The sequence below is a fragment of the Propithecus coquereli genome, unplaced genomic scaffold (assembly GCF_000956105.1).
Source record: "Propithecus coquereli isolate 6110/MARCELLA unplaced genomic scaffold, Pcoq_1.0 Scaffold46, whole genome shotgun sequence".
NCBI classification, from domain to species: Eukaryota; Metazoa; Chordata; class Mammalia; order Primates; family Indriidae; genus Propithecus; species Propithecus coquereli.
The window spans coordinates 1,479,567-1,495,214 of NW_012150396.1; the positions used below are offsets into that span (position 1 = coordinate 1,479,567).

At 36.1% G+C, this 15,648-nt stretch overlaps 1 protein-coding gene across 1 annotated transcript in view; it reads left to right on the forward strand.

Annotated features, from left to right (window-relative positions):
* CAMK2D (calcium/calmodulin-dependent protein kinase II delta) overlaps window positions 1-15,648 on the forward strand; it is a 274,275-nt gene that overhangs the window by 167,476 nt on the left and 91,151 nt on the right. Inside the window, exons 5-7 of the mRNA XM_012655072.1 lie at window positions 1,650-1,715; window positions 4,862-4,934; window positions 15,141-15,243. Coding sequence (XP_012510526.1) covers window positions 1,650-1,715; window positions 4,862-4,934; window positions 15,141-15,243 — 242 coding nt within the window. The remainder of the gene's footprint in view (window positions 1-1,649; window positions 1,716-4,861; window positions 4,935-15,140; window positions 15,244-15,648) is intronic.

Here is a 15,648-nt window from a genome sequence, read left to right on the forward strand (position 1 = left end):
TGAAATTACATGGACATGTAATCATGGCTTTCAGAACAAGCCTGTATGAAGATTTATATGATAATTTTAGGTACACATTTTATATGGAAAAGTAATGGAATTGGAAATAGTGACGGTAAAGGACTTAAAAGTATTCAGAGTGCAATGGAGGTTGCATAAACATTCAGAAAAATTTATAGTTTTTAGTATCATGTCGTTATTTGTTAGAGAAGGAGAACAGAGAAGGGAGTAATAGCTGGTGATCTCTGGAATGTGCTATCCCTTGGTGATGTTGCAAAACTTAATAAAACATAAGAGCAAACGAGAACAAAAAAGAAAAACTTCTTACAGTCATTTTATCTCACTCTGTAATGTTCATAGGTGAAACTTTGTACCTTGCGTCATGCTTTTTCAAATGGCTCATGCTTTCTAAACTGGAAAAATTGGCAACGTAATTATTGGAAAGGCTGCACTGCGTAATGGTTGAGGGCATGGTCTGTGAAGTGGATACCTTTCCTGTGCCACCAAAAGCTCTGTCATTTTGGGCAAGTTAGTTAATCTTTCTGAACCTCCATTTTCTCATCAATAAACTGGGCTAATGATAAACCCCACCTCTGAGGGTAAATGACAGGATTTATGAGTTAATATAATGCTCAGTGCACTGTGGCACATTATAAGCGCTCAGCAGATGGTAGCTATCACAAGGTTAAAACCCAAAGATGCAATTTCCTTTTAAAATCAAGCCAGATCACAGTAGAGGAAGAAATGGTTGATAAATACATGAGAAAATGGTCCACCTCACTAATAATCAAAAAATTCATAATAACATGAGATTACTTTTTTTACAATCAGGTGTTTTTATTGATTGATAATAACTGTTATTAGTAATGATTTGGACCTGTGGGTACCTTCACAGTGTTGGGGTAAAACCATTTCAGAAGGCAATTTGCCCTGTCTTCCCAAGAAAATTTTAAATGTGGGTACTCTTTGACCCAGAAATTTTACTTCTAAGAATATCTCTTCTAGAAATGCCCTCAAATATGCAAAAGTATATATGTACATTCGTGAGCATACAAGCATGCATATCTCTGCTCATTGCTATGTTGTGTTAAATAGGGAAAAACACTTTTGATATGAAATGGTGTCCATGATTTAATGCAAAATGAAAAATGTAACCAGCTTAATTATTTACACTTTTGTGAGAAAAGTATGTATATTTATATGCATGTGTTTGCAAGGGGAAAAAGAGAGATAGGCCTACAAACTCATACTTAACAGCTGTGATGTGTACCATTGTCCTTTTGTTCAGCACGTTTCTAAACTGAACTGTACATTTTTTCAGACATCAATTCACATTTGGAGAATTGAAATGAAAACTTTTATAAGACCATTTTCTGTAAAAGATATTGCTGACTGACTATATTTATGGCATACATAAAATTGTGATTTCAGGATCTAGTGATATAAAGACAAACAGAAAAAATGGAAATGTTTACATTAATAGAGATTTGATTTAGCAAACAGTAAGTCTCATGATGTTTAAAATACTTTGTTTTGATCATTTTAAAACTAATCTAAGAACAAAATTCTTTATGAACACAAGTTGCAAACCTATGGATGCCTAAGTTTTTCTTCTTTTTAAATGTTGATTATCTTGTTTATCTTCACAGAGTTACTGGAGGGGAACTGTTTGAAGATATAGTGGCAAGAGAATATTACAGCGAAGCTGATGCCAGGTAAGTGACTTGCTCTTGGAAAGATACAGGACTCAACATTCAATCATCGTTCAATATGTTTCTTTACAAATGCATCATGACAGTTAAATACATGGAAATTCCGTAAAGCCATCTTGGACTTCTTCTCATGATGAGTCCCTTTTAACTGATGTTTCTCTCTTTCAAGATCTCGAGGATGATTCTTAGAGAAAAAAATTCTATGAATCTGGTCTAAACTTTATTTTTATCAAGCATCTATAGTTAGAATACATGTTTAAAGAAAACAATCACAACAGACAAAAAACCCCACCTAACTGGAATGTCTTCTGCTAAAAAGTACTTTTTTAAGCAAAGATCAGAGATCAAAACTTGAGATCCACTAGTCCCAGTGATAGCTGGGACTGTCACTAGTCACATGGCTATTTCAATTTCAATTCCAATTAATTAAAGTTAAATAACATTAAAAATTCAGTTCTTAGTTGGGCTAACCACATTCCAACTGCTTAATAGCCACAAGTGGCTGGTGGCTCCCAACTGGACAGATCAGACACAGAGCATTTCCATCATCACAGAAAGTTCCACTGAACAGTGAGTTATCTATTCAGAAAACAGACTAAAAAAGCCTCAGTGGTCTTTTCAAAGCATTATTATTAACTATTTAACTCTTTGGAAATTTCATTAAAACCCTTGGAATTCTGACTTGAAAAATATTTGTTTAGGTATTTCAGAGGTTCAAGAGTAACTTTTCAATCTTGTTAATGGGCGAAATCTTTACAGAAGTTTAAAAAAGGCTAAGATTTTGTCTAATTTGAAACTTCTTAAGCTACCCAAAAGCAACATTTTTGGGGGGAAGTAACATTAATCCACTTGCTTAGATATTACTTATAGACTGCATGGTGTTACTGTTCCTCAGCATTCCTTATACATGCTCTGTAACTGTCATTTCTTTTGAAAAATCTAATCAAGAGCAATTAGCTCATTATTAGCAATGTAAATGGAATGTTGTGAACATTCAGTTAATGACCCTCCGTTCCCACTCTCTAATGCTTTCAGAGCTTCCTAAAGTTTGCTAATCCCACCATAGCCTGACCCTCAGCAGATACTGGGGTTCCCCATCCCTCCAAGTAGCACATGCATACATAGACTCACTTCTAAATTTCTAATTTCTCTTCTTGGTTTAGTGCTGTTATTTAGGGAACTCTGTGAATCTATCTATACAGGACTACACTCTAATTTTTCAATGGGCCTCTTTTTTTTTCTTTTTACTGCCAAAGTCAACTAGAAAGTTCTGCGTCACTAATACTATGATGAGTGAATCATCACTTGCTCAGATGTCCCCAAATCCTCACATTAGGGCCCCATAGGGGGCCTCAGAGCAGCCTTGGAAGGAGCTATTTGCCCATCTGTCAAGAGAGAATAATAATTTTAATCAAAGTGGTAAACAAGTTAGGGAATTTCATTTATTTTTGCCTTTCAAAGTTATGTTAAACAGGATGCTTGAAAAATATTGGTTGAAATTAAAATAAAGTCTATTTTCACTGTTAAAGAGCCCTATAGATAATAGGACAGACCCTTTGGATTGGATCATTTAATATGCTTGCTTATATTAAGTTTGAGAATTAACCATAGGACATTTTTAGGATAGGTCTCCCACAAAATCAAGGAAAAGAAACATTCTCTTGCTAACTGCAAGCATAAAGAGGATATTAGTCAAAAAAATTGTGAAAGTCTATTTTCTTACTAGTTAAGAATTTAAGAATTGAATCCATCCTCACTAGTAAAAAATGGTAAAGTTGATTTAATATGAATTATTGTTTACTTCTTTATTTGCTTTTGTTCCCTAGGCCCAATAATGTATGCTTGTGGTTTGAGAAAAGAAAGAGAAATATTCCTAAAAAGTAGTATACAGCAAACATTATTATAAAGGGGAAAAGGGTCCATCCTATGGTTTAAAAATAAACCAATACTCAAATAAGCTAAGCAGTCAACAACAACCAATGTAAGGCTCTTTTGTGGTACTGTTAATAGAGTTAGAGCTAGAAATCACAATCATGATCAATTTTGTGATATTTACATTGTAATAAATCAAATGATGGGTTTTTTTTAGTTCAAGAATTTCCTTTAGAGTAATACTGTTTTCTGTTAAATGGTTGAAAATGTCCTTATTAAAATGTCTGCATCATCCTTGATTGAATAAATTTGGTTCTGTATGTACTTGTATTTGAACTACACAGTGAACTCGTACCAAATTCATCAGTGTAATGTTCTACCTTATTGTGTGTCAGATGACAACTCATGGGACCTTATAGGTGCTGATCAGCGATTTCTCCTCTCTAATTTAGTTAGCGGTCTATTCGACATCAGTGAGCCTTTAATAAGGATAGCATAAAATGTGCCTTTTGACATAGTAATAAGCGCAAGTTTCCCTTCACTGAAGTGTGTGGACATGGGGTGAACAATCACCAGTGCCCCAGGGGATTTTGAGATTTTATTTATTTATCTTTTGTAAGCTTCCTAGCCCTTCCCCAGAGTATTCTTATACGAAAGAAGGGTTTATTTTATGCACAGGTTTACTTTAAATTCCCCCTGTAATACTGGAGACTTGTATTCGTTTTCCTATTATATATTTTGCAAAAAGCAACACTCTCAGTCAAAGCGGTAAATGTCTCCCTCCATTTTTTTTTGACCCTCGTTTCACCCGCCACTTCATCTGTGTTTACCCTCTTGTTTCAACACCTATGTTTAATTGTGACCTCAGATTTTAAACAGTTTAGATGTGTATAAGAAATACCTGGACATTTTAATCTCTAAAAAAATTTCCCAGAACATTATGGGAATTATTTATAAATTTTTCCTTCTAGATAATGGAAATTTCAACACCTGTATCAACATGGTTTCGTTTGTAGACTTACAATGAAAAAAACACAGCTCAAATTGTTTTGTCTGAACATGTCACAAATTCTATGTTGGATGTCATTTTTGTTAGAACCAGAATTAGCTTTATTCAGCATTCTTTAATTCCAGTGTAAAGCTAAAAAAAAAACTGTGAAGAATATAATTTTTGTTTGTTTGTTTGTTCCGTTTGAACTTTCATTTTATTTTGTATTCAATGTGATTATGTGCCTTTAAAATGTTCTCCCTTCCATTCTGCCCTTGTATCTTTGCAGTCATTGTATACAGCAGATTCTAGAAAGTGTAAATCATTGTCACCTAAATGGCATAGTTCACAGGGACCTGAAGGTCAGTATATGGAGTCCATAAATCTGAATCAAAGGAGTTTTATTTTGTTTTTTTCTGGGGAAAGGGCAGAGGGTGGGTATTTTAAATGGTTCCCTTGCCTTTCCCAACTTTTTCCTAAAATGAATAAATGATGAAATGATAATGCATGATGCCTCTTTCAGTTTGCTCATCTACAGGCTAAATATACATCATAGCAAAAAGGAAAGGGCAATATTAAGAACACAACTTGTTAAGTTTCCAAACAGCAAACTCCAGAGGAGGTTTGGGGGCAGGCTTTCTTGAGTCGTCCAGCATTTGCCTGGAGATAAACTTGGCCTGTGATGTATGTGCGCCTGTAGATTTAAACACCACTTCTGTTCTGAGACCATGGGTTGCTGTAGCAGAACAACTGGTTACGCATTGCTCCATTTGAGTCTGACGAACCCTTAGGCAAGAGATAATAATTGCCAGCTAAATTAAAGTACAAAAAGTTAATGATTTATCAAAAATTCATTAATGTATCCTAATTTAACCTGGATGGTGCCTTGCTTGCTAAGGTGACAGCTTTTAGAATGATCCTGGAAAAATGGGTGAGAATCAGGAAACAGTGTTTGTGCATGGGAGTGGAAGCTGAGGACAACAGCTACAAAGATTGTATCTGTGTTCCAGTTCATTTCCCGGAAGAATTTATAACCAGGAAGTGAGCTCCTGAATGGAATGAAGTATTTTCAAAATGGATTTTTCTAGGACAAGTGGGTCCACATTCTGGCTCACGTCTGGCAAGATCCTCACTGCTCTGAGGTAGTAGTCGCTCTGCTCGAGCAATGTGTTTACATTGCTGAAGGTGGCACGATACAAGCCCGGTTGTCCGCTGGCTCTGCACCGTAACCCAGTCTCGCTGAGGGTGTACAGACAGTGAGTGTACGCTTGGAACTAACACACGCCCCCTGGTGTTTGCATGCAGTCATTGCATTCAGCAGATCCTGGAGGCTGTGCTACACTGCCATCAGATGGGCGTGGTCCATCGCGACCTGAAGGTGAGTAATGCCCTTGGAGAAGACAAACCACCGCACAGCTCCTAATGACTGTTCAGCTGCAGTTGTGCCTGTGAAGGTAAAAATATAAGCAACGGAGTTGTGTGGACTCACTCCAACACATTACTCAGGCACTTTCCCTCACCACGGCCTCGCATTTCATCGCTTCTCCAGTACACACTCAAGACATGTCATATAAATCCCTAGACAGCCAGAGAGAAATAGCCTCCTAATGTCTGCAGTAAATAGGTCGCTATGTTTTCTTCCTCCTAGCAATGGAATAGGATTTAATGCGACTTTCAGGAGGACTGTTGATCTCTGCTTCATTATAAATTTGTTCTATGGACATTAATAAAACATATCATTTTATATGCACACTGTATATACCTAACGTAATGTAAATACTCATCAAAATTAGGAAGTGATTAGAAATTAAAGTTATGCAGTAGAAAGCCACACTTTAAGCCAGAGTGTCTGGGTGCTAAAAACCCCATTTTGAGCTCTTATATTCTCTTTCCCTTAACATTAGTCCTAGGAATTCTGAGGGCACTGAGACTTCTTAGATCTTTGTTTATTCACATTCCTAGGGGCCAAGATGCTAGTGCCTTTTAAAAATGCAGATGAAAAAAAGTAAAACAAATTTTATCATCAAATAATATTTATGTAGCAAATACATATTTACATCCCTGTATTTGTAATGTTGTTTGAATGCCTACTAATACTTTGAAGATTTCACTCGGCTTCTGATACCCTTGAGGACAACAGATTTTTAAATCATTTAGAAATCAAATAGTTCACAAAGAGAATACATTTTAATTAATTTTCTGTCCCCCTTCTCCCAGCATTCTAGTTTTATTTGTGGAATTTCAGAGAAATAGTGAAGGGCTAGAAATTTCAATGAAAGAAAGCTAATGGATGAGTGAGATAGCAAACGTGAACACCATATATTTCCATTTTTTGTTTGCAACCTCAGCATTTTCCAGGCATTAGGACAAAGCTGGCAAAGGGGAATTTAAAATGTCTAAAACTGTGTGTGCAGTGGGAAGACCCAGACTATGCGCACGTGCAGACTTTTCTAGTTAGAATCAATTATAAATCTATAGTTTCCAGTCATGTAATGTTCTAGTTACATGAAGATGTGATTTGTAAGCAAAACATTGCCTTAGTTTTCTGGAATGTTCTTTTGATTTCAGTTGATTCCGAGAGCTTTAACGATTAAAAGCAAAGATATGGTTAAGATCATATTCTGTTGAAGAGCCAAAATAGGACTATGTGTGTCTGCTAGCACTTACCAAATTTACCCATTAGGATAAAGGAAAAATAGTATGTTCCTTTGAAAATTCATGTCTTCTGCAGTCACCTCAAAAGTCCCTTACTAGCCACATATAGACAGAGCCCCTTTTGTTACCACTTGGAACCCACAGCGCCACTTTTCTTTTAAGTGAACATATGTGGATGTGCATATTATTTGTGCTATTTTATCAAATACTCTATTTTATCAGCTTGTCACTTGAAATATTTTACTCCACACCATATAACCGTAAGTGTGCTCTGAAAGCCAAGCATGAAAAATGAGAACTCTCTTCCATGACTTTAAAGTTGTATTTTGTGGAACCATAATGTGGGGCTTCTCTAAGTGCCCAGACTCCACTGAGCCCCTTCACGGACTGGAACTTTAGTCAGAGATGTCAGTGGGCCCAGGGCATGTGAAGAAAAATATATTTTCTGACACAGGAGCTAAAGTCACTAATTAAAAACTCAAGCAGGTGATTTCTAGGGAGACTAATCGCTGACAGAAAGAGCCTGCTGCATTGCCCATCAGATTTCTTTCAGGGGGAAAGGTACTTTTGCTCTCCATTTTTATTCTGATTTTGGGAGAGGACAGAAATGAACTTTCAAGAGAGCTTGTTATAATTTTTGTAATCGTTATCCTAGTTTCTGTTAAATTGCTGCCTTGGGTAGACTTCAGTTGAATCTGGTTCTCAGTGCTTGCTTCAGTGAGCTGTTTCATAAACATACTGAGAGCATCCAAAACTTGCATGTCAGCGGCCGTTTATGCATACCTTGAGAGTATTAAATCTCTGGCTTTGTTCGGTGCCTTTCATACCCATGGTGTATACTCCGATAAAGATATTGCTTGTAATAACATATTTACCATAGAGTAAAATGAAAAAGGAGATCACCTGCTGAAATTTCTTATTACCAGGCTTTAAAAAGGAGTTACCCTGATTATTTTTATGCCACGTATTTTTGTTTCCGTATCCCAATTCTTATGTTAATTCATGTACAATTCAGATGTTTAATGCACATAGTTTAATTTGTCCATATCTGTGAAAGGAATCACCAGATGGAAAATTATAAGGACCTATAAACAAGGCTGAGGTACAGCAGGCAATTTGGCAATGTCCCAGAAACAAGCTATAGGAGAAGATTCAGGGTAGCGGGATATGAGAATAAAGCAAGAGCATCAGTCAGCACCAGGCAGTACCCAGTGCATACAAGGACCACAGCCTTTTGTCTAAGATGTAACCAATGGCGGGCCAGTTGATGTAGATTCAGGTAATATTAGGGAGATCTAGCAGTGGTTGTATAATTATAGTGCTATAGTTCAGGGATACCACTGTAGTCTTTGGCAGGGTTTGGATCAATATAGGACCTTAATAATAAAAATGGTAAGAGATGCTGTCAAACAGTTACCACTTACCTTGTACTGTGTTATCATATGAATCTTCACAACTTTATGAGTAAGGCACTGTAGTCATCCCCATATTACATAAGGGAAAATTTAGCAACCAGAAGTGAAAGAACTTCTTTAAGGTTACTCAGCTAGTAAGATGATTTGTACCCAAGCAATTTGATTCCAAGTCTGCATGCTTGCTCACTACTACTTCTCAATTCAGTTAGTTAGATGAATTGAAAACCTTTACAGAGACCAAAGAATAGATCAAAACGATGATAGGAAAATAATTTTGCTAGCAACAGGAAGAATTGTTTGGGAAAATGGTTCTAAGTTTAGTAAATCAAAAGGTTAAAATAGTCCTGCCTCTGGATTGTCCAGAAATATACAAAATCTATGTCATTAATAATAAAAAAATAAGGTATATTTAAGATATAATGTGGAGTAGGGGCCAAAACATAATTTGGCAAATAGACTGGTGTATAAAGTAAAAATTTCCAATTTAGGAAATCAGTGAGGTGGCATTGGCCACAGCCTTTGGAAAATGAGACATAGAGAAGAATGAAATGCATTTGCCACATTTAATTTAGGCTACATCAAGACAATCAGTTTGGGGTGCTTAAAAATAGATTGTTTATAAGGAGCAGTGTTGGATATTTGTGAACCAGTGGTTTAAAATTCAGGTATAAAAAGGAAAGAATACACATTCATCAAACATTTTTTGAGCAACTGCTAAGACACTGTTTTAGCTGTGAGCATGTATTCCAGAGTAAAACAAGAACAGACCTTGTGAGCATGGGACCCTCCTGGCCATTGAGTTAAAGATGGTCTCAAAATACATATGTGGAAAATGTACTGGTAATGTTCCTTCCAGGAAGGAGGAAGTGCATCACACAGGTACTACATCCAGAGAAACAGTAGGTCAAAGAGAGGTTGCAGTAACAGTGACAATTTTCAATGTCACAAGAAATAAAAGAGTATCAGGTCAGGTGTGTTTTCTCATTTACAAACCTGGAGAACACAATTTCTGTGAACCAGTTGACAGAAGTAAGTAAAAGGAGACAGTTACATAGCTGTGCTTTTCACGTAACTATATTTCACACAAAATAGTAAGATTTCTTCGGTTCAGGTATATCAGAAATGGTTACTGAGATACTTTGTGAGCAGCAACCTGGATAGGAGGCTTCATGCACGCAACTGAATCCTGGAGCAAGAAACTGACGCCCTGTGAATTGCCTTAGCAGAGAATGCTGCCCTTCCTATTAGACTCCCTTCTGCAGAACAGCACTGCTTAATGGAGAAGTAATTGGACAGATGGATGGATATGTGATAGACAGTAGGTATTTTAATGAAGAGAATAATTCTGGAGCTATGGGGGATTTTAAAGACTATTTTATGGGAATAAATTAAATTTATTACCAGAGTAGAAAGAAATTAGTTTTCTGAAGGGAAAAAAATAAGAAACATTCAGTTAACCTTTGTTAAGCCGTGAATAGTAAATATGTCAAATTGCGAATTCTACACTTTCAATAATTATAAAATCACAAGTATTCTACTTTTCTCAGAACCATGTTTAGATAAAAGTTTAAAGAACACATCATTTGTGTATAATGTATGTCTAGATATTTTAGAAACAAACTACGTTCACGATAAATTCACTAATTCATTTAGTCATTCTAGTGTTTTTTTCAGGAGTGCCTAGTGCATGTCAGACAGTGGAGAAGCAGGTCATTGGCACAGTCCCATTGGAGCTACACTCTGGTTCTTTCGGTCTACAGGACAGTGTCTGCCAATACTGTAGAAGTGAATCAAGAAACAGGAATGGAATACAGAATGACTTTTATGATCTTGCTCACATATGCATGGCAATAGAAATAGTACTTCCTGGTTGCAGACTTACAGCACGTGTGTCAGGTAGAAACTCCTTGTACATGAGTTCAGGCATTCATTTCATACAAAAATGAAAGCTAAAATCACTTGTACCATGTGAACAAATGAAACAAGTGAGTTTGACCTCCAAGCTTTTCAGTTCGTGTAAAACTTCAAGCTTTCAATTCATGCAAAACTAAAAAAAAAAAAAAATCTGTTTATTTCTGGGAACTTTGTTCACACCTTCTTTGGCAGAGGAGAAGTGACTGAAAACACACCAAAGCAGAGAATGAAAGATTAACTTCCTGTTCAGATATTGAAATTTTCCAATAGAGGAAAGAAATTTTAAAGTCAGTTTCTATTCCTTAAAAAATAATATCCAGGGAATGTAAGAATCAAATAATATAGAAAAATAAAATTAATAATTTGTTTTTGTAATGTTCAAAAATTAAAAAGAAGTCCAATACACGTGATTTCAGGCATATATTCCTAATGGTTGAGTCTTGTAGATAGTTATCACATATGTTCACAGATAAACCTGTGATATGACTAATGCTAAAGATGGTCATTGCCTTTTCCAGATCAGTTCCTTAATAAAGATCATGATAATTGGAGAAGCAAGGTTAAAACTATGTCTTTTTCATAAGTTTTGGAGATGGTAGTAAATATTTTGGGGTACTTCAAATTCTTCTAAAAATATCTACCAAATGAACTACCTTTTGAAAATGAACCATTTTTTTTTTATGCAATAGGAGGCATTTCCTCAGTATCACATGTTTATTTTTTTTCTTTTTATCTTCTTTCAACCTCTTGGTCGATTGGCACGTATCACAAGTTTAAAAAGAAGGAATTAGGAAATCTAGCTTCGAGTTCTGGCTTCATTTTTTTGGACCTCCCTACCTCATTTAGAAACTGAGGGTTTGAGTTATTTTATTTGCCAAGTCTCTTCCAGTTCAACAACTTGCCTGTTTACTTTGAGGTATTTGAACTGTTTCAAGAAAATCTTGAATCACATTGAAAGAAGTTGCCATTGTATCCATATGGAAGTGCAGAACAAAACTTGCAAACAGTTGCTGCTCATTACAGCTGATATGCTATAAATGGTTGTTGACACTGAGACCAGATGTCGTGGAAAATCCTGCATCATTCCGAAGCAATGGAGTAGGGAAGGAACCTATGTGTGAGAATGTCCGTAGGCTCTATTTAGAAACCAACCTAAAAAGTGATTGCTTTGTAAGAGTTTAGAGATCGTCTCAATATAGAAAGACTGACATAACAGATTGTATTTAAGTTGTCATCATTAATACAGACATTTCTCAAGTTAGGAGCACGCATTACAAATATTAAATATTCTGCACATCGAAATGGCCAGCTGCAGGGGAATAGAATAGCTAATCACTAATGTGTGTATTGTCGCTACAGGGGACAGAGATCCCACTGGACTTTATCATTCCATAGATACTGATACAAGATATAATTCAGTAGCTTTATAATGTTCATTTGAGAGATGAAGGAACTAATTAATTAGCTCCAAGAGTCTGTGAGTTGCCCGAGTCCACAGAGTTAACAGGCAGGGCCAGGACAGGAACCCGCATGTTCACATTCTTTCCAGATTGTCGTGCTGCGGTTCCTCTCACGGTGCTCTGTCCCGTGGTCAACTGTGGCTGCATTGGAAGCCCTGTGTTTCTGCTCTCACCTGTCTCGTTCATCTTAGAAAATCAAAACAGTGGAATAGTAACAGATATGTGTGTAGGGGTGACCCTTTCTAAGGAGGTAGTCCCAGATTAGGGGAGAGATTCTATTCTTTCAACTTTGGTGGAAGAGTAGACAAATTATCGTCCTTTCTGTAGGCATTCAGAATTTAAATAACCTTGCCAATGAAATTTTGTAGTACAACATATTTTTTAAGTTGGAGGCTTTATGAGTGATAGTGAATCAAGAAAATCAGAATTGCCTGTCCCGGTTCAAATGTGGCTTTAGGAAGTCTTGGTGATTAAGCCTCCTATACCCTCACAAATCATAACAGGACTATCCCAACTGATGTATTCCAAAGAGCTATATGGAAATAAAACTTACGATATTTTTAATGTTTTGTCGGAGCTGCCATTTAAAGCAATCTTGTGACAAAACATCAAAAAGCAAATAGTCCTTTAATAAAGTCAATGATTATCCGAATTTTTCAGTTTTCATTCCATAATTCTGTATTTTAGGGTTGCCTGAAAGATATACATAAACAAGAAATCATTTCAGTGCTATTAATTTTTAAATCTATACAATCACCTTGAAATAGCCCTGCCTTTTCCTGTACATAACTGCAGCTGAACAGTCGTCATGGGTATAAAGTAAAACACTAATCCAGACGGATTTATTATTTTCCTGGATGACTCACAGGCCCTACAGTGAGGTCTTCTAGGTCATCTCTAGTTATGAATGTTTGCCCCAGTCCTTCATAGGTCATGCATGATAAAACTCTAAGGCATTCCATTTCTTCTGAATCGGCAGATACTTGGTGTTTAAGGGCATAATGCACACAGCCCTGCCCAGAGCTTTTTTATTTAGTGCTAAGAGTAAAAAAAACACGTTCAATTTTTTTAAATGTTTATTCACTAATGACACTGGCATTTGCTCAGCAAACTTCAATACCACTTGACTGAAAAGACCTAAAATAGCTGTGATGTCTAAAATGATTGGAACTCTTTTTTTTTTAATGAGTCTATGGTTGACAAATTAAGACAGATGTGTATTTGTAGAAATCCATGACATCTCAATGCTTTTGAATGGGAAGTTCACAAAGAAATAGAATGAGCTATTGCTTACAGTTTGATGCAGTTTCTCCAAGTTATTTATTCCATAAATCAATAGTTGGAAATTACTTCTTGATCAAACTTGAAAATATATTGAATGTGGCACACCATAAATTTTAGTTGTAAAAATAAAATATCAAATGTGAATAATTCAGTGCGATTAGATCCTATAGTATACTGAAAAACAACCAGAGTTCCAAATAATTTCGAATGTTAGGTTTTACTGAAAGTTATTTCAGCATGGAGATCTTTCATATTCTTGAGACATCATTCCATACTCCAAATTAATTTACGTGTTTCGTGCTGAGGCAGTTCAAAACCCCTATCAGCCCTAGAAAATAACAAGAGTTTTCTTACATTCGCTGATCGTCATAATAGTGATGAATCTGATGGCAGTGAGCAGCAGTAGCCTGAAGAAGTCTGGTACTCAATTAAAACCTACTTGCCCACACTCTGATTTCTTGTAGATTTAACCTAATTTCTTCCCAGCTCTGGTTATGGGTCTTTGCTAATTTGCATGGCTGGCTTAATTAGTAAGTTAAATACTGGTTTAGGCTGTGTTTACACAAGGTCAAAACAACCAACAGAATTAACTAATCAAGTAAGAAAAAAATAGCCAATTGGATAAAAAATATATATATAATTACTTGTTTGTCAACATATAAAGAAAATTAATCTGATTGACTGAATTTTTAGATGTTCAGACAATCATTTTGGCACTTGTAGAGCCCATTGTTCCCCAACTTTTTCCAGTCTGAGACACATCTCTAAATTCGCTGGTTCTTATCCCAAAGTAGGAAGACTTTGAGCCACTCTCCCATATATACACCAATCCAGCCATATATGCATCCAGATAGCTGGGGTTTGTATACCCTTAGCTGTGTATGTTAATCAGCCTTCTTTTCCTGACCATCTTCTCCCATCATTTCTTAAAATCCACAAAGGGAGTCCAGGGAAATTGAATACTTTGCCCTGGAGCTTATTTTCAAAGTATTAATGTGTCCTGATGCACTGGTTGGGAAACAGTGGTGTAGACACAGCCTTATTCCAAGACTGAATTATCAGTGTTTGAGTAATGATAAATACCCAAGAAAATAAAAACGTGTCTTTCTCATGGTGTTCTGAGATGGGAGCCTAAGTATATAAGTAATGCTTTGAGTCATACTTTGAAGAAATGTAAATTATGTTTTAAAAGCTGGCTTGTAAAGAAAAAAGCTAGCTATAACATTTGGCAAATAGTAGTATACTCTTTCTGCCTTTAAGAATAAACAGATTCTTAAAGACAGCAATTTTAATTCATAATTCAAAGTGTCCAGAATTTGTGCAGAAATTGTTTGGAAACATTGAGAAATCAAAATCACTACATTTGGGTCCAAACTCTTGAAGTTAACTAGGATTCAATTTGCAAGTTTCATTTGCCAAATGTCTGTAGATTGGTCCAACTCTTGTTATCATTTTGCCAAGTTTCCTTCTGCTGAAAATGTCTGCTCTCTGTTAGGCTTCTAAGTCAATGTCTGTGGCCAAGTGTGAACCTTGGGCGGTCGGTGGAACATGTGAGCAGGTCAAGACAGCTGCTTTCACTCATTTGGTCTCTCCCCAACTGTATTCTATCTTCTATCAAGTATCTCCCCAGTACATGCATGCATCTGTCTGAAGCCTGCACACATGAGAATTTTTAATCACTTTCTAACTATGTTTTCCCTGGGATTTAGGAATGGCAGTCTCCGAGAGAGATAACAGTGCATGACTTTTTTTTTTTCCTAATCCTATAAAATGTTAGTTTTGAATAGTCACTTAAAATAGGTTCTCACTTCAGTCTCTCTTTTTTTCTTTCTAAATAAAGCCTGAGAATTTGCTTTTAGCTAGCAAATCCAAGGGAGCAGCTGTGAAATTGGCAGACTTTGGCTTAGCCATAGAAGTTCAAGGAGACCAGCAGGCGTGGTTTGGTGAGTAGCGCCTCTCTCTCCTTTTCTCTCTCCTTCATGCCACCTGTAGTCTTCTGGCTTCTAACCTCTGGCTTCTAGTCGCATTTCCCAGCCAAAATAAAATGGAAAAGTTCACACTAACAACAATTTGACTAATTTTAAGATATTGAACCTTATAAGCACTTAATTTTACTATAATTAAAGGATATATAATCTAGAAATAATTTAAAAGAAAATATTAATGGGAGAGCAAGAACACATATACTTTTTTCCTTAAAGTATGGGCGAGAAAATGGATCCTATACTAAGAATTAATTGGATGACTGCAATATTCAAAGAGTATTGTTTTTAATTTGAGAGGAAGTTGATTGTTTACATACAACCTCACACGTTGTGAAAAGCTGCTATATAAATTGTAGGTACCCA